Here is a 20,090-nt window from a genome sequence, read left to right on the forward strand (position 1 = left end):
TTCGTCTGTAAAGAATTCGCGTTAGTATTTTGCAGCCGTGGATTATTAAACTGATAGTTCGGTAATATTCACATCTGTCAACACCTGCTTTCTTTGGGAGTGGAATTGTTGTATTCTTTTTGAAGTCTGAGGGTATTTCGCCTGTCTCACACATCTTGCTCACCAGATGGTAGAGTTTTGTCAGGACTGGCTCTCCCAAGGCCGTCAATAGTTCTAATGGAATGTTGTCTACTCCAGGGGTCTTGTTTCGACTCAGGTCTTTCAGTGCTCTGTCAAACTCTTCACGCAGTATCATATCTCCCATTTCATCTTCATCTATATTCTCTTCCATTTCCATAATATTGTCCTCAAGTACATCGCCCTTGTATAGACCCTGTGTATACTTCTTCCACCTTTCTGGCACTGAGCACTATGGGACTTAACATCTGAGGTCATCAGTCCCCCAGAACTTACAACTACTTAAACCTAACTAACCTAAGGATATCACACACATGCATGTCCGAGGCAGGATTCGAACCTGCGACCGTAGCAGTCGCGCGTTTCCTGACTGAAGCGCCTAGAACCGCTCGGCCACAATGGCCGGCCCACCTTTCTTCTTTCCCTTCTCTGCTTACAAGGGAACCTCCCCATCGCACCCCCCTCAGATTCAGTTATAAGTTGGCACAGTGGATAGGCCTTGAAACACTGAACACAGCTCAATCGAGAAAACAGGAAGAAGTTGTGTGGAACTATTAAAAAAATAAGCAAAATATACAAACTGAGTAATCTATGTGCAAGATAGGCAACATCAAGGGAAGTCTGAGCTCAGAAGCGCCGTGGTCCCGTGGTTAGCGTGAGCAGCTGCCGAACGAGAGGTCCTTGGTTTAAGTCTTCCCTCGCGCGAAAATTTTATTTTCGCAAAGTTATGGTCTGTCCGTTCGTTCATTGACGTTTCTGTTGACAGTAACAAGTTTAGTGTCTGTGTTTTGCGACCGCACCGCAAAACCGTGCGATTAGTAGACGAAAGGACGTGCCTCTCCGATGGGAATCGAAAACATTTGATCGCAAGGTCATAGGTCAACCGATTCCTCCACAGGAAAACACGTCTGATATGTTCTATACGACACTGGTAACGGCATGTGCGTCACATGACGGGAATATGTTGTCGACCCACCTAACTTGTACACTTGGCGAATGGGTTTTACCTTGCCCGATTTAGGTTTTCTTGTGGATGTGATAATCACTCCCAAAAAAGTGATGAATACATAAGAGTGTGTCACTATATTGCAACAAATGAATGCAACTGTTTCACTGTCGCAGAGGTTTCCCTATGCTCTGTCAAAACACGTTTTTAACGGTTTTTAACGTTTTCTAATTTTTCCTTGTGTAGATCGTCAAATCCTCCATATGTCCAAGCAAATCTGAACATGTCCTGGAATTTTGGAGAACGAAGTTGATTATGTGTGAGTACCTGAACTTTGATAATTGTCTGAAAATAAAAAAAATTGTCGCTCGAAGTAAGGCTTGAACCAAGGACCTCTCGTTCCGCAACTGCTCACGCTAACCACGGGCCCACGGCGCTCCTGAGCTCAAACTTTTCCTTGATGTTACCTATCTTCCGCATGAACTACTCAGTTTGTATATTTTGCTTATTTTTTCACAGTTCCACACAACTTCTTCCTGTTTTCTCGATTGCTCTGTGTTCAGTTTTTCAAGGCCTATCCACTGTGCCAACTTATAACTAAATCTGAGGGGGGTGCGATGGGGAGGTTCCCTTGTTAGAACTGGGTTTCCATCTGAGCTCTTGATATTCATACAAATGGTTCTCTTTTCTCCAAAAGTCTCTTTAATTTTCCTATAGGCAGTATCTGTCTTAACCCTAGTGAGATAAGCCTCCACATCCTCACATTTGTCCTCTAGGCATCCCTGCTTAGCCATTTTGCACTTACTGTCGATCTTCGGAAAGGTACAGAACAGAATTGCTGAAGCTGCAGTTTTATCGCTGTGTTTCCTTCTTTACGTTTTAGTTAAGACCCTGGTCTCACAGTCAAGACGAGTGGCAGTTAAAAATTCGTGTCTGACAACTCTGCTTTAGCTTTGCAGTATTTTTGCTAAATCAGTTTAGAGGAATGTGGGAAGTTTTGTTCCATAAGGCCGCTAGAGACCCGTTTGCTGTCCGTGTCCCATCTCAGCTAGCTCAGCTGCTGTAACGCTACACCGATACACGGCGACGTCAGCGACCCTGAAGCGGCAGAGGACGCAGCGCCGGCAGCCGTACCGTGCGGAGCGCGTGATCGGCGGGACCACGTGACGCGGCCGCGCCTCTCGCTACGCAGCTGCCGGAAGCCGGGCACGCGTACCCCAGACTCATTTTATAGCTGCCTGTCTGCATCGTACCCACGTCAACCGCTATTAATATCACCGATGATGTATGTATCACCGACAGTGCGTGAAGGCTGAATCTGTGCTACTGCTACGCTGCTGCATTGTGTTCAGCACACACGGCGTATCAGAAACATTCTGACAATTTCCAATACTATTAAGTTGACGCGTAAATTCGTAGCGTTTTTGTTCTTCATGTTTGTATTCCGGTCGTCAGGGGTTTGTTTATAGATTGTCATTTCTTTCACTACTGGCCATTAAAATAGCTACACCAAGAAGAAATGCAGATGATAAACTGGTATTCATTGAACAAATATATTGTACTAGAACTGACAGGTGACTACATTTTCACGCAGTTTGGATGCATAGATCCTGAGAAATCAGTACCCAGAACAACCACCTATTGCCATAATAACGGCCTTGATATGCCTGGGCATGGAGTCAAATACAGCTTGGATGGCGAGTACAGGTACAGCTGCCCATGCAGCTTCAACACGATACCACAGTTCAACGAGAGTAGTGACTGGCGTAGTGTGACAAGCCAGTTGCCGGCTACCATAGACCAGACGTTTTCAATTGTTGAGAGATCTGGAGAATGTGCTGGCCAGGGCAGCAGTCGAACATTTTCTGTATCCAGAAAGGCCCGTACAGGACCTGCAACATGCGGTCGTACATTATCCTGCTGAAATGTAGGGTTTCGCTGGGATCGAAGAAAGGTTAGAGTCACGGGTCGTAACACATCTGAAATGTAACATTCACTGTTCAAAGTGCCGTAAATGCGAACAAGAGGTGACCGAGACGTGTAACCAATGGCACCCCATACCATCACGCCGGGTGATACGCCAGTATGGCGATGACGAATACACGCTTCCAACGTGTGTTCACCGCGATGTCACCAAACACAGATGCGACCATCATGATGCCGTAAGCAGAACCTGGATTCATCCGAAAAAATGACGTTTTGCCATTTATGCACCCAGGCTCGTCGTTAAGTACACCATCGCATGTCTGTGATGACACGTCAAGGGTAACCGCAGCCATGGTGTCCGATCTGATAGTCCATTCTGCTGCAAACGTCGTCGAACTGTTCGTGCAGATGGTTGTTGTCTTGCAAACGTCCCCATCTGTTGGCTCAGCGATCGAGACGTGCCTGCACGATCCGTTACAGCCACGCGGATAAAATGCCTGTCATCTCGACTGTTAGTGATACGAGGCCGTTGGGATCCAGCACGGCGTTCCGTATTACCCTCCTGAACCCACCGATTCCATATTCTGCTAGCAGTCATTGGATTTCGACCAACGCGAGCAGCAATGTCGCGATACGATAAACCGCAATCGCGATGGGCTACAACCCGATCTTGTCGAAAAAGTGATGGTAAGCATTTCTCCTCCTTACACGAGGCATCACAACAACGTTTCACCAGGCAACGCCGGTCAACTGCTGTTTGTGCATGAGAAATCGGTTGGGAACTTTCCTCATGTCAGCACGTTGTAGGTTTCGTCACCGGCGCAAACCTTGTGTGAATGCTCTGAAAAGCTAATCATTTGCATATCACAGCATCTTCTTCCTGTCGGATAAATTTCGCGCCCGTAGCACGTCATCTTCGTGGTGTAGCAATTTTAATGGCCAGTAGTGTATTTGTAGTTCACTGTTGCTATTTGAGTTTACATACTGTCATTTTGTCATTTGGCGATAGTGAGTATAGCTGTGGACGCTAGGAAATGGAGTGCCATGTGGAGAAACCGAAACATTTCCGACGTATTCTTCTGTTTGAGTTGAGTAGAAGAATGACAGAAGCGGGGGCAGATAGAAGCATTTGCGGAGTGTCTAGGTATAATGCCATTGGACAGAGCATAGCAAGAAAACGGTTTTTCTCATTTTAAGGAGGATAATTTTGACATTAGTGACTCTCCATGTTCAGGAAGACCTTCCGGGTTTGATGGAGATCATTTAAGCGCATTAATCCACAGTGATCCGTTTCACTGTACTCGAGAACTGGCAAATATGATGAACTGTGATGATTCCACTATCGTGCGACATTTTCATGCGATAGGAGAAGGTCCAAAAATCGTATGTATGGGTACCGAATGCTCTAAGTCAAAATCAAAAAATCTGCGGGTGGCCATTTGTGTCCTCTGCTTGCTCGTCGTCATTTGGCTTTTGGGCCGGCCGTGGTGGCTGAGCGGTTCTAGGCGCTTCAGTCCGGAACCGCGCGAATGCTACGGTCGCAGGTTCGAATCCTGCCTCGGGCGTGGGTGTGTGTGATGTCGTTAGGTTGGTTAGGTTTAAGTAGTTCTAAGTTCTAGGGAACTGATGACCTGCGATTTTTAGTCCCATAGTGCTCAGAGCCATTTGAGCTCTTGAACAACACCAACCATAACTGTCCTGTATCGTTACTGTTGACAAGAAATGGAAAAAGGAAAAGAAAGGAGTGGCTGAGCACAAAGCAACTCCCGTACAAAATAAATTTTGTGCATACGGTGGAACAGCAATGCTGTGGTGTTCTACAAATTATTTCCCAGGGGTGTAATCATCACTGCTGACATTTACTGTCTACAACTGAGACGTCTCGCAGACGCAGTCTAAGAACAACGACCAAGACAACTCCTCTTCGCATTCCAGTAGACTGACCAAAAGCACTATACATGAGTTGGGCTGAGAAGTCATTCCGCACCCAATTATTCACTTGATCTTGTGCCCTCAGATTTTCACCTTTTCCGCTCTCGATCGAACAACTTTCAGGGAACTTCCTTTCTGGATGAAAATGCCCTTCGAACACGACAACAAGAGTTCTCTCACTACGCAACTATTAGTTTCATCTCTGCCCGTGTTGGTTGTTTGGTTAGACTGTTTCGTTAATCACCATCTTAGTAATTCAGCCGATTTTAAAGTGCTCTCGGTTATTCGGTTCTCAAATGCGAAATAAGTTCGTCGTGTTGAAATTCACCGGCAGATTGAAGTTCATGGTGCAGGTGTAATGAATGATAGAAATGTGCTTACATGGTGTGGGCTGTTCAATGAAAAAGGGGCAAATGTTTATGACGAAGAACAATCTGATGGCCTACTGTCATGAATGAAGACTTGACACAAGAAGCTGATGAGACAATTCGCCAAAACAGGCGAGGTGCATCAGAAATTCACACAAATTTCAAGATAGTAGTTTTTCACATTATTAGTGACAAACTTCACTGCAAAAAATATGTGCGAGATTGGTGCCGGAAGTGTTGACAGACGAACACAAAACAAAGCGAATGGCACATTCTTTGTCCGTTTTGGAGTGCTATCACAACGATGGTGAAGAGTTCTGACTGGCGATGAAACGTGAATTGCGCACTACACTCGAGTGAATAAACGTCAATCCAGTGAGTGGAATCATTCTAACTCCCCAAGGAAACAACGAACAAGAACATTCAACACGGAAAATCATGGCCAAGGTTTTTTGGGACCGGAAAGGCATAATTCTGTTAGACTTTTTGCCAAGAGGTATGACAATAAGCGCTGAGAACTACTGTGAAACAGTATTAAAGCTTCGGCGTGCCATTCAGAATCGCCGGTGGGGACTGTTCTCTAGCGGCGTCGTTTTGCTTCACGACCATGCACGGCCTCATGTTGCGGCAAGAGCAAAGACGCAGCTGACAGGTTTAATTGGGAATTACTGGTTCAAATGGCCCTGAGCGCTATGGGACTTAACATCGGAGGTCATCAGTCCCCTACACTTAGAACTACTTAAACCTAACTAACCTAAGGACATCACACACATCCATGCCCGAGGCAGGATTCGAAACTGCGACCGTAGCAGCAGCGCGGTTCCAGACTGAAGCGCCTAGAACCGTTCGGCCGCAGGGGCCGGTCGGGAATAACTGGATCATCCACCATACAGCCATTACTTAGCACTATCAGACTTTTATCTGTTTCCAAAACTGAAGGAATTTCTTGTTGGAAAGCGCTTGGAAAATGATGATATGTTGAAAGAAACTGTTACTAACTGGTCTAACGGTCAGGCAGCAGATTCTTTGATGCTGGGATCTGAAAGCTGGTGCTACGACTCGGAAAATGTTTAAATGTTAATGGTAAACGTGTTGAAAAGTGAAAGACGTGCATACTGTAGTTTGTGATACAATTTACGTTCATAAAGAAAGTTTCTCTTACTCAGTTACAAGTCGGTTCTTGCTGTAAAAATGACCTTCGTATTTTAGAGCTAAAGTTTAGTCGATATTTTTTTTTCTTTTTGGTCCACACTACCACCTCTGAAAGTTTGTCAGTGGAGTTCTGGTTTACCCTGTATATTACATGCATGCACATAGAACCAGAGGGCACTTTTTACAATTACGCTTGCTATGTGTGGTTCACTTTATCTTTAATTAATTATAAATGTGTTCTGTATCGGAAGGACGATAAACATACAGATGATAGTCAATCTCGTTCCATAATCTTGCGAGCCATTCTGGACTTACGGCACACACTGCTGTTGCCGTACGACGTGGCAGTGTTACATTTCACCCAAAGTCGTAGGAAGGGAAGGGACATAGGTGGAATCATCCGAAACCCCGTCAAAAAACATGGCATATCATGGGATGGAGGCCATTGGTGCAATGCGAGGGCTGTACGTCCTTCACCAGGCCATTCCACCGCTGAGGCAGCTCATTTCTAAGAAATGCCGTTACGTGAAGGTGTCAGTGCGATGGTGCTCCGTCCTGTTGAAATTTACGTCATGTTCCCTCAGTTACTGTGTTAGTACACGTTATTTTAATGCATTTATAAACTGAAGCGTCATAAATGGTTTATTTATGATATGACGGTACGTATATAAATTTTACAAAACTACTACGTGTCAATATTTAAGCACAGTCTCCAGCATAACATAACATAAATTACTACAGCTGCGTATGGACATCAAGGTCTTCTGTGTATATTATCACATCATTCGTCACTGTCAGGGAATTATGGAAACGACCCTTCTAGGCACGTGTAGGACATGTTGATACAACATGAACGACTGTCTGGTGTTCCACATCACAGTCGACTATGATGATGAAGACTGGTCCCACTTGAAGACAGTGCCTGCACATCCTCCACCTATAATCTTAGGACCTATTATCCTTAAATGGGTAGGCAGGAGTCATAGGGACGGAAGCGGTGGGTGGTTTGTTCTATAAATGTCGCCTTGGTTTTGGAAGGATTAGGCCTGAGGAGCCTCTGGTTGAATTGGAAGGCTAACATCAGGTTTGGGTGTCCGTTGCGAGAGAGTGATGTTAACGGCGTGCTGTATGCAGTAACCAGGAGGAGCCTGTTTAAGTACATGGTGGTGTGCAGGATACACAGGAGAGGAGAGAGGACAAAGCCTTGGACCACACGTGGACTGCGGTGAAAGATCAGGGAATTGGTATAGCTTATAATGACAAAGGATGGAGGATTTGACAGAATGGGCGCAATACGGCGAATATAGGGTCACTGGACGAAATATCCATCATCTCTATAAAATAACGCGCTGGTAGCCTTGGAGCACTGTAGGTAATTTAGTCGATGTAGGCAGTCACGTGACCTCCACTACGGATTTGACTCATGGCAGTGAAATGGTGCTAGTCGGTAGTGTAGAACCCGCACAGTAAGATTCGTTGAAGTAAAGTTGTGCCTATTTGCCACTGGGTTGTACGGATGAACATGGAGACGTGTCAGAATGACAGAAAAAGCTATAGCGTTTGGATGTACCCATGACCACACCACAAATAAAACTGCCTGATTTGTTGGTATATCAGTGTAGACTTGCAATACGCCTTTATTCCACATCTCCATGATGAGCGTGTTGTGGACGCTACCGTCTTCCGAGATAACCACTGTGTCACAGGGCTGCACGCATACCGCCATGGTTTGACAAACACTCAGCACCTTGAGTAGTCAGCTAAATCCCTCAATCTTTATTCCATAGAAAATGTGTGGAACTAAACGTAACAGCGGCTGAAGTGTAGCAATCAACATTCCCACCGTTTGGCGGCCATATGGGATCTAATTATCAATGAGTGGCTTAAGAAGGATATGGTCTATCTGAAGAAAATGGTGGATTCTCTCTGCCGCCAAGTTAAGACCACCATTAAGACCAGAGGAGGGTAATTAACTTTTTGTCCCATAAGGATTGTTAATTGGAAGTGAATATATCTGGACCACAAACATTCAACCCGGATGATTTACCAGCAGCGTGGAGAGGATGCTTTTGTTACTTATTGTAACGTTAGAGGGAAGCCTAACGCGCCACCCGTAGACTGACAGCTGGGGAACCGGGCTTGATGTACACTAGTGGCCATTAAAATTGCTACACCACGAAGATGACGTGCTACAGACGTGAAATTTAACCGACAGGAAGAAGATGCTGTGATATGCAAATGATTGGCTTTTCAGAGCATTCACACAAGGTTGGCGCCGGTGGCGACACCTACAACGCGCTGACATGAGGAAAGTTTCCAACCGATTTCTCATACACAAACATCAGTGGCCGGCGTTGACTGGTGAACCGTTGTTGTGATGCCTCGTGTAAGGAGGAGATATGCGTACCATCACGTTTCCGACTTTGATAAAGGTCGTATTGTAGCCTATCGCGATTGCGGTTTATCGTATGGCGACATTGCTGCTCGCGTTGGTCGAAATCCAATGACTGTTAGCACAATATGGAATCGGTGGCTCCAGGTCGGTAATACGCAACGCCGTGCTGGATCCCAACGGCCTCGTATCACTAGCTGTCGAGATGACAGGCATCTTATCCGCATGGTTGTAACGGATCGTGCAGGCACGTCTCGATCCCTGAGTCAACAGATGGGGACGTTTGCAAGACAACAACCATCTGCACGAACAGTTCGACGACGTTTACAGCAGCATGGACTATCAGATCGGAGACCACGGCTGCGTTTACCCTTGACGTGGCATCACAGACAGGAGGTCCTGCGATGGTGTACTCAACGGCGAAGCTGGGTGCACGAATGGCAAAAGTCATTTTTTCGGATGAATCCAGGTTCTGTTTACAGCATTAAGATGGTCGCATCCGTGTTTGACGACATCGCGGTTAACGCACATTGGAAGTGTGTATTCGTCATCGCCGTACTGGCGTATCACCCGGCGTGATGGTATGGGGTTCCATTGGTTACACGTCTCTGTCACCTCTTGTTCGCATTGACGGCACTTTGAACAGTGGACGTTACATTTCAGATGTGTTACGACCCGTGGCTCTACCCTTCATTCGATCCCTGCAAAACCCCACATTTCAGCAGGATAATGTACGACCGCATGTTGCAGGTCCTGTACGGGCCTTTCTGGATACAGAAAATGTTCGACTGCTGCCCTGGCAAGCACATTCTGCAGATCTCTCACCAACTGAAAACGTCTGGTCAGTGGTGGCCGAGCAACTTGTTTCGTCACAATACGCCAGTCACTACTCTTGATGAACTGTGGTATCGTGTTGAAGCTGCATGGGCAGCTGTACCTGTACACGCCATCCAAGCTCTGTTTGACTCAATGTTCAGGCGTATCAAGGCCGTTATTACAGGCAGAGGTGGTTGTTCTGGGTACTGATTTCTCAGGATCTATGCACCCAAATTGCGTGAAAATGTAATCACATGTCAGTTCTAGTATAATATATTTGTCCAATGAATACCCGTTTATTATCTGCATTTCTTCTTGGTGTAGCAATTTTAATGGCCAGTAGTGTATATATGTGTCTATGCGTATGTTGCAGCCCTCCAGGAGGACAAAGGGGGTCAGTGTCGACGCTGCGGTTCGCGCACGGCTTCTACCGCGGCGACCAGCAGTGGCTGAGCGAGACACTGAAAATGGTGGAGCGCGCCGTCCAGTTGGACGAGTTGCTGCCTGTTGACCGATCTGTGCGCTACAGCAGCTCCGTCGTCGACCTCGCGGACATCATGGGACAGGTGACTGACCATCTGCACTTGTCTGCCAGAATGACCACTAGAATCATATTTTCGAAATACACTTACGGAAATGGAACGTGTAATAGTTTGAAGCACCAATATAAGTTGTGACCTTCACACACATGACACACTTTTGCATTGGTTGGACGCCAAACAGCTCCAGATATCATCTAGAGGGATTAACTGTCATGCCTGCAAATCTTATGAAAATTGTAGGGTGGAGTTTGGTATGAAAGTATTTTTTTTATTTTTTTTTTCGTGTCATCAGTTTTATGACTGGCTTGATGCGGCTCACCACGAATTCCTCTCCTGTGCAAACTTTTTCTTTTTTCTTCTCAGAGTAGCACTTGCAACCTACGTACTCAATTATTTTCTGAATGTATCCCAATCTCCGTCATCCCCTACAGTTGTTACTCTCTACAGCTCCCTCTATTGCCTAGGAAGGTATTCCCTGATGCCTTAACAGGTGTCTTATCATCTTGTCCCTCTTCTTGTCAGTGTTTTCCGCATATTCCTTCCCTCGCCGATTCTGCGGAGAACCTTCTTATTCCTTACTTTGTCAGTACATCTGATCTCAACATTCTGCTTTAGCACCACACTTTTAATACTTTTATTGTCTTGTGTTCCGTTTTTCCCCCAGAACATGTTTCGCCATCATATAATACTGTGTTCCAGACGTATGTTCTCAGAAATTTCTTCCTCAAATTGAGGCCTATGTTGTTACAAGTATACTTCTGTTGGCCAGGAATGCCCTTCTTGCCAGTGTTAGTCTGCTGTTTATGTCCTTCCTCTGTCCATCATGGGCTATTTTGCTGCCTATGTAGCAGAAGTCCTTAATCTTATCTACTTTGTTATCACCAATTCTGATGTTAAGTTTTCCGCAGTTCCCTTTACTGCTGCTTTTCACTGCTTCCGTCTTTCTTCGATTTGCTTTCTATCAATATTCTACATTTATTAGACTGTTCATCCCGCCCAACATCTCCTCTAATTCTTCTTCACTTTCACTGAGGATAACAAAATCATCAGCGAATCTTATCACTGATATCCTGTCACCCTTAATTTAATCCCACTCTTGAACTTATATTTTATTTTCGTCATTGCTCCTTCGACGAATAGATTGACAGTAGAGGCGAAAGACTACATTCCTGTCTTACACCCATTTAAATCTGAGCACTTCGTTGTTGGTCACCCATATCATTAACGTCGATATACAGCAGAATTTTGGAACATATATTGTGTTCCAACGTTACGAATTACCTCGGAGAAAACGGTCTACTGACACACAGTTAACATGGATTTAGAAAACATCGTTCATATGAAACACAACTAGCTCTTTACTCGCATGAAGTGTTGAGTGCTATTGAAAAATGATTTCAAATTGATTCCGTATTTCCGGAAAGCTTTTGACACTTACCACACATGCGTCTTGCAGTGAAATTGCGTGAAATGAGTGCTTACGGAATATCGTCTCAGTTGTGTGACTAGATTCGTGATTTCGTGTCAGAGAGGTTACAGTTCGTAGTAATTGACGGAAAGTCATCGAGTAAAGCAGAAGTGTTCTCTGGCGTTCCCGTAGGTAGTGTTACAGGCCCTTTGTTATTCCTTATCTATAAAAACGATTTAGGAGACAATCCGAGCAGCCGTCTTCGGTTGTTTGCAGATGACACTGTCGTTTATCGACTAGTAAAGTCATCAGAAGATCAAAACAAATTGTTGCCATTTTCCCCAGTGATTTTTAGAAATTACGATGGAATGTTATCCATCTCTTCTGACTTATTTGATCTTAAGTCTTCCAAAATTCTTTTAAATTCTCCCTCGAATAGTGGATCCCCTATCTCTTCCCTACCGACTCCGGTTTCTTCTTCTATTGAAACATACCCTTAGAAAAATTTATAAATGACTGTGCTGGTAAATCTCTACGTTATTTGATTTTCAAACAGCTGAGCAAATCTCAACGTACTCAAACATTTCTCTCTTTACTTATCCCGACCAACACTAAACTGACACAATATTTTTAGCGCAACGCAATCTGACTTTCAATAATCCCTACAAAAGAATGGCCCTGATTAACAATAACCTATACCTTTCATGAATCACTTACCTCCCAAAAATCTTCGTTGCTCGAACTACTGCAATAAAGCGAGCGCCAATACTGCCAGCTAAATAAAAGATTCTAACTACTGAAGACACTAACTACTGATAGGCATATAGTTAGCAAATGAAAGATTTTGATAGAGAGCAAACAATGTATTTACCTTAATAGTGTTCAAAAGTCATAATATATATGTATAATTTGTGACATCCAGTTTGGCAAATTTCCTTTTTTTGACGGACACACGTCCAGCTCGTCCGATCATATTAACATCTCAAAACTCTGGCTTCTCTCTCCCCACATCCACCACTGCTGGCGGCTCACCTCCAACTGCAGAACGCTACGCGCTGTTCACGCCAACACTACAATAGAGAATATTCCAACAATGCCAACCAGCTACAGACTGCACACAGCACAGTCAGTGATTTTCATACAGAGCGCTACGTGGCGTTACCAATATAAAAACCTAAACAGTCTACTTACACTATCACATCTTCAGACAAGTCCTTCTCCTCATAGAGCTCTTTCCACCTATCCGATTTTTTCGCCGCATTTAACAGTGGAATTCCCATTGCATTCTTAATTTTGCCGTCCTAGTTTTTAATTTCACCGAAGGTTGTTATGAGTTTTCTATACGCTGAGACAATCCTCCCTACAGCCAATTCTTTTTGTTTTCTTCACATTTTTTATGTAGGCATTTCACCTGAGCTTCCCTGCACTTCCTATGTATTTCATTCCTAAGTGACTTGTATCTGTGTATTCCCGAATTTCCCTGAAAATTCTTTTGCTTCCTTCTTTCATCGATCGGTTGCAGTATTTCTTCTGTTACCCATGGCTTCCTTGTAGTTACCTTCACATTACCTATGTTTTTCATCCCATCTTCTGTGAAATATGTCTTAATACCGCATTCCAGGTGTGCTTCGTGGGTGAAAAATAACTTGACCGCGCAACTCAGTCGAGAACCAATACATTCGTCAAGGAGTCTGTGGTGAGAACTGCACTTTGGGTTCCTACGTTATCCTGCCAGAATACGCCATTTGGTACTGTAGTCTACATCTACATACAAACTCCGCAATCCACCATACGCTGCTTGGCGGAGGGTACCTCGTACAACAACTAGCATCTTCTCTCCCTGTTCCACTCCCAAACAGAACGAGGGAAAAATAACTGCCTATATGCCTCTGTACGAGCCCTAATCTTTCTTATCTTATCTTTGTGGTCTTTCCGCGAAATATAAGTTGGCGGCAGTAAAATTGTACTGCAGTCAACCTCAAATGCTGGTTCTCTAAATTTCCTCAGTAGCGATTCACGAAAAGAACGCCTCCTTTCCTCCAGAGACTCCCACCCGAGTTCCTGAAGCATTTCCGTAACACTCGCTGATGATCAAACTTACCAGTAACAAATCTAGCAGCCCTCCTCTGAAATGCTTCTATGTCTTCCCTCAATCCGACCTGATAGGGATCCCAAACGCTCGAGCAGTACTCAAGAATAGGTCGTATTAGTGTTTTATAAGCGGTCTCCTTTACAGATGAACCACATCTTCCCCATATTGTACCAATGAACCGAAGACGACTATCCGCCTTCCCCACAACTGCCATTACATGCTTGTCCCACTTCATATCGCTCTGCAATGTTACGCCCAAATATTTAATCGACGTGACTGTGTTAAGCGCTACAATACTAATGGAGTATTCAAACATTACAGGATTCTTTTTCCTATTCATCTGCATTAATTTACATCTATCTATATTTAGAGTTAGCTGCCATTCTTTACACCAATCACAAATCCTGTCCAAGTCATCTTGTATCCTCCTACAGTCACTCAACGACGACGCCTTCCCGTACGCCACAGCATCATCAGCAAACAGCCGCACATTGCTATTCACCAAACAACAGCGGACCTACCACACTTCCCTGGGGCACTCCCGATGATACCCTCACCTCCGATGAACACTCACCATCGAGGACGACGTACTGGGTTCTATTGCTTAAGAAGTCTTCGAGCCACTCACATACTTGGGAACCAATCTCATATGCTCGTACCTTAGTTAGGAGTCTGCAGTGGGGCGTCGAATCAAACGCTTTCCAGAAGTCAAGCAATATGGCATCCGTCTGATACCCTTCATCCATGGTTCGCAAGATGTCATGTGAAAAAAGGGCGATTTGCGTTTCGCAGGAACGATGTTTTCTGAAGCCGTGCTGATGCATGGACAGCAACTCCTCTGTCGCAAGGAAATTCATTATATTCGAACTGAGAATATGTTCGAGAATCCTGCAACAAACCGATGTTAAGGATATTGGTCTGTAATTTTGAGGATCCGTCCTGCTACCCTTCTTATATACAGGAGTCACCTGCGCTTTCTTCCAGTCGCTCGGGACTTTACGTTGGGCAAGAGATTCGCGGTAAATGCAAGCTAATTAAGGAGCCAATGCAGTAGAGTACTCTCTGTAAAACCGAATTGGAATCCCATGAGGACCTGGCGATTTTCAACCCATTCAGCTGCTTCACAACCCCAGGGATGTCTATCACTATGTCCTCCATATGGGAATCTGTACGAGACTCAAACGGCGGTATGTTTGTACGATCCTCCTGCGTGAAAGATTTCTCAAATGCTAAATTTAAAATTTCAGCTTTCGTTTTGCAGCCTTCCGTTGCCAAGCCAGACTGATCAGTGAGTGACTGGATGGAAGCCTTCGACCCGCTTACCGATTTTACGTAAGACCAGAATTTCCTTGGGTTTTCAGCAAGATCTTTTGCTAAGGTATGACGGTGGTAGTGGTTGTATGCTTCGCGCATCGCTCTTTTTACAGCAGCACGAATCTCTACTAACTTTTGCCTGTCCTCATTCTTCCGATCTTTCTTGTACCGCGAGTGCAACTGTCTTTGCTTCCTGAGCATTCTCCGAATTGCGCTGTTAAACCACGGTCATGATGCTTATGGCAACAGGACGTATCATTCTTGCCATATACTGGCATACTTTCAGCCCCTCTTTAGGAACTGTCAAATAAGCCTTGTTGTCACGTGGAATACCTCCACACATGGTTTGTGGAGATACGAGTGTCGAGAAGAGCTGCTTCCTGGGACCATTCACTAGACTGTCTACGGATATACTGGCGTCGGCCTGACCAAAAGAATTAGCAGCAACTTTCATCGCTGAACACCGCATAGTTCCACAAATGGCCCAGTTACTCTGCCTCTACATCACGCATGTCTGTGTCGAGTGTGGCGTGGTGTCAGCGGTGTACAACCCATGGCGACTCGAGATCTCAAGCCAGATTCCTGTAAAGGGACGTCCATTAACTGTATGAGGGGTTTTCTTTAAATTTGGACCCACCCTCCCTCATTGGTGAGATTTGGTTAGATGTGTTGGGACCCCCTGCTGCCCCTTTCGTGAGGTTTATCTCGTGGCTGGGTAAAAATTCGTAAAAATGAATTTTAAAAATTTATTTCAAACGTTGATCAAAACACTTTCATGAAACTATGATTTATTTAGAAAAGGTATTGAACAGTGTTGTTACCTAATTAGGTACACTATTTTAAACATGTCAGCTCTGGGTAGTATTTGAACGAAGAGACAAGCAGTGACAGATGGACAAAAAGGCTACACGGAGATAGTATTAACCGTTTCGATGGATCCCTAAAAACTTGTCCTTTTATTGGTATATTGTATACATTAAATACACTACTGGCCATTAAAATTGCTACACCACGAAGATGACCGTGCTACAGACGCGAAATTAACCGACAGGAAGAAGATGCTGTGATATGCAAATGATTAGCTTTTGAAAGCATTCACACAAGGTTGGCCCCGGTGGCGACAAATACAGCGTGCTGACATTAGGAAAGTTTCCAACCGATTTCTCATACACAAACAGCAGTTGACCGGCGTTGCCTGTTGAAACGTTGTTGTGTTGCTTCTTGTAAGGAGGAGACATGCGTACCATAACGTTTCCGACTTTTATAAAGATCGGATTGTAGCCTATCGCGATTGCGGTTTATCGTATCGCGACATTGCTGCTCGCGTTGGTCGAAATCCAATGACTTCTAGCAGAATATGGAATCGGTGGGTTCAGGAGGGTAATACGGAACGCCGTGCTGGATCCCAACGGCCTCGTATCACTAGCAGTCGAGATGACAGGCATCTTATTCGCATGGCTGTAACGGATCGTGCAGCCACGTCTCCATCCCTGAGTCAACAGATGGGGATGTTGCAAGACAACAACTATCTGCACGAACAATTCGACGACGTTTGCACTAGCATGGAGTACCAGCTCGGAGACCATGGCAGAGGTTACCATTGGCGCTGCATCACAACAGGAGCGTCTGCGATGGTGTACTCAACGACGAACCTGGGTGCACGAATGGCAAAACGTTTTTTTTTTTTTTCGGATGAATCCAGGTTCTGTTTACACCAACATGATGGTCGCATCCGTGTTTGGCGACATCGCGGTTAACGCACATTGGAAGCGTGTATTCGTCATCGCCATACTGTCGTATCACCCTGCGTGATGGTATGGGGTGCCATTGGTTACACGTCTCGGTCACCTCTTGTTCGCATTGACGACACTTTGAACAATGGACGTTACATTTCAGGTGGGTTACGACCCGTGGCTCTACCCTTCATTCGATCCCTGAAAAACCCTACATTTCAGCAGGATAATTTACGACCGCATGTTGCAGGTCCTGTACGGGCCTTTCTGGATACAGAAAGTGTTTGAATGCTGCCCTGGCCAGCACATTCTCCAGATCTCTCAACAATTGAAAACATCTGGTCAGTGGTGGACGAGCAACGTGTTTCGTCACAATACGCCAGTCAGTACTCTTGATGAACTGTGGTATCGTGTTGAAGCTGCATGGGCAGCTGTACCTGTACACGCCATCCAAGCTCTGTTTGACTCATTTCCCAGGCGTATGAAGCACATTATTACGGCCAGAGGTGGTTGTCCTGGGTACTGATTTCTCAGGATCTATGCACCCGAATTGCGTGAAAATGTAATGACATGTCAGCTCTAGTATAATATATTTGTCCAATGAATACCCGTTTATCATCCGCATTTCTTCTTGGTGTAGCAATTTTAATGGCCAGTAGTGTATCATTGAATCTTTAGTTACTCTGCACATGAAAGACGACATTATTTGTAATTTCCTTTGGACCGTGCTATTACACAGATTTTCAATCTCTTGATTTATATTATCGCTAAAAGAATTCTTGTCCGTGAACTTCATCTTAGCTTCGTTGCACACACGATTAACTTCTTGCTCACATGTGTGTTTAGACCTCTAGGCATGCCACTTAACACACGTATTATATAAATTTTAATACTAATTCATGTTCACCACAGTGACATCGGCTTAATATACGTTGCAGAATATGATGACTGACTCACGGACTGACCTTCAATGATTTTGACGTGCGCGGCACGGAACTCACCGAATGGAATGTGACGCTTGTGTAGCACTTGTTATACATTTTGAAATGCCGGAAATGCACGCGTGTAAGGCATTCATTGCAATTCAGGCAGGCCATGAAGACTGATCGGCACTTTAATATTGTAAATAGTGTTCAATCTCTGAATTATAAAGTTGATGTGAGATTTTCATTATCCCCCTTTGAATGAGATTTGGTAAGATTTTACAGGAATCTTTGTCCCCCCCCCACGAAATTTGAGTTCACGCAAAACATGGACGTCCCATAATCTGCCCCACAGTTCCTGGTGACGCTCACCCTTATCCTCTGCAGGGAGTGCTGCTAATGGGAATAGTTTATCCATCAGTGGCAGTCGAAAAATCCGCGAAATTCTCGTGGTTTTGTCGTTCAAAGACGCCGTGACCACTCCACTTGCCACACTCTTGTCTTGCACCCACTGCATTCCAGCCAACAATCTATGCTATCCTACTGTTTGATGCTCCCATGTTCCTCGCGCCAATTGTTCGAGAGATCGCAATAAGCTGCACGCACACGTCATTTGTGTATGCTGTGTTGCGATCGCCACCATAAACGTTCAAGCAACGTTTGGTGAATGTGTTCATGTTGTAACGCCTCCCATTTCTATCAGTGCAGCCGTCCGTTGTGTCCGAGCGGTTCTAGGCGCTTCAGTCCGGAACCGCGCTGCTGCTACGGTCGCAGGTTCGAATCCTGCGTCGTGCATGGATGTGTGTGATGTTCTTAGGTTAGTTAGGTTTAAGTAGTTCTAAGTCTAGGGGACTGATGACCTCAGCTGTGAAGTCCAGTAGTGTTTAGAGCCATTTGCACTATCAGTGTAGTGTCTTACCACCGCTGACATTGCACTTAGGTGACAACAGTCACGGGATACCTCCTAATATCGTGTCGGACTTCCTTTTCCCGACGTAGTCCAGCAACTCGACGTGGCGTGCAGTTAATAAGTCTTTGGAAGTCCCCTGCAGAAATATTGAGCCATGCTGCCTCCTTATCTACATAATTGAGAAAGTATTGCCGGTGCAACATTTTGTACACGAACTGACCTCTCGATTATGTCCCATAAACGTTAGACGGGATTCATGTCGGGCGATCTGGATGGCCAAATCATTCGCTCGAATTGACCAGGATCTTCTTCCAACCTATCTCGAACAACAATGGCCTGGTGAAATGTTCATGAATGGCAGCGAATGGTTTCCGGATAGCCGAACATAAACATTTCCAGTCAATGATCACTTCATCTGGACCAGAGGACCCAGTCCATTCTACATAAACACAGCCCACACCATCGTGGAGCTACCGTCAGCTTGAGAAGGACCTTGTTGACAACCTTGGTCCATATCTTGGTAGGGTCTGCGCCACACTCAAAACCTACCATCAGATCTTACGAAGTGAAATCAGGACCTATCTGACCATGCCACAGTTTTACAGTCGTCTAGGGTAGTAACAATATCGTCACGAACCCAGGAGAGGCGCTGCAGGCGATTTTCTACTGTTAGCAAAGGCACTAGCGTCGGTCGTTTGGTACCATAGCCCATTAACGCCAAATTTCGCCGCACTTTCTTAACGGATACGTTCGCGTACGCACAATATTGATTTCTGCAGTTATTTTGCGTAGTGTTGCTTGTCTGTTAGCACTGACAACTCTACGGAAACGCCGCTGCTCTCGCTCGTTAAGCGAAGGCCGTCGGCCACTGCGTTGTCCGTGGTGAGAGGTAATGCCTGAAATTTGGTATTCTCGGCACACTCTTGACACTGTGGATCTCGGAAAATTGAATTACCCAACGATTTCCGAAATGCAAAGTCCCATGCGTATACCTCCAACTATCATTTCGCGTTCAAAGTGTTTTAATTCCGGTCGTGCGGGTATAATCACGTCAGAAATCTTTCCACGTGAATTATCTGAGTATAAATGACAACTCCGCCAATGCACTGCCCTTTTACCCTTTGTTCATGCGACGCCACTGCCATCTATATATGTGCATATCGCCATCTCATGACTTTTGTCACCTTAGTGTAAAGACATGACGTTGTTTAACGTTGTTACCAAAACTATCGAATAGTTCTGGACTGTTTTACATCAAATTTTTACGCGATGCAATAAACTGTTGGATCGACAAAGGCTATATATTTTTTAAATATTTGTATACATTTATAACAGGGAAACGTTATTAACAAAAATATTTGAATGATTTACCTCAAATTTTTCAAGATACTGTAACAAATATTCGGACAGACTTATAATAATACTCATTTTTTTAAACAAACATAAAGATTTTCTGTTA

The 20,090-nt window shown here is 44.8% G+C and overlaps 1 protein-coding gene across 1 annotated transcript in view; it reads left to right on the forward strand.

The window, feature by feature from the left end:
* The window catches only part of LOC126413955 (protein unc-13 homolog 4B-like), a 176,763-nt gene that overhangs the window by 91,827 nt on the left and 64,846 nt on the right, over positions 1–20,090 (forward strand). Inside the window, exon 4 of the mRNA XM_050083307.1 lies at positions 10,083–10,275. Coding sequence (XP_049939264.1) covers positions 10,083–10,275 — 193 coding nt within the window. The remainder of the gene's footprint in view (positions 1–10,082; positions 10,276–20,090) is intronic.

The sequence above is a fragment of the Schistocerca serialis genome, chromosome 1, assembly GCF_023864345.2.
Source record: "Schistocerca serialis cubense isolate TAMUIC-IGC-003099 chromosome 1, iqSchSeri2.2, whole genome shotgun sequence".
Classification (NCBI taxonomy): domain Eukaryota; kingdom Metazoa; phylum Arthropoda; class Insecta; order Orthoptera; family Acrididae; genus Schistocerca; species Schistocerca serialis.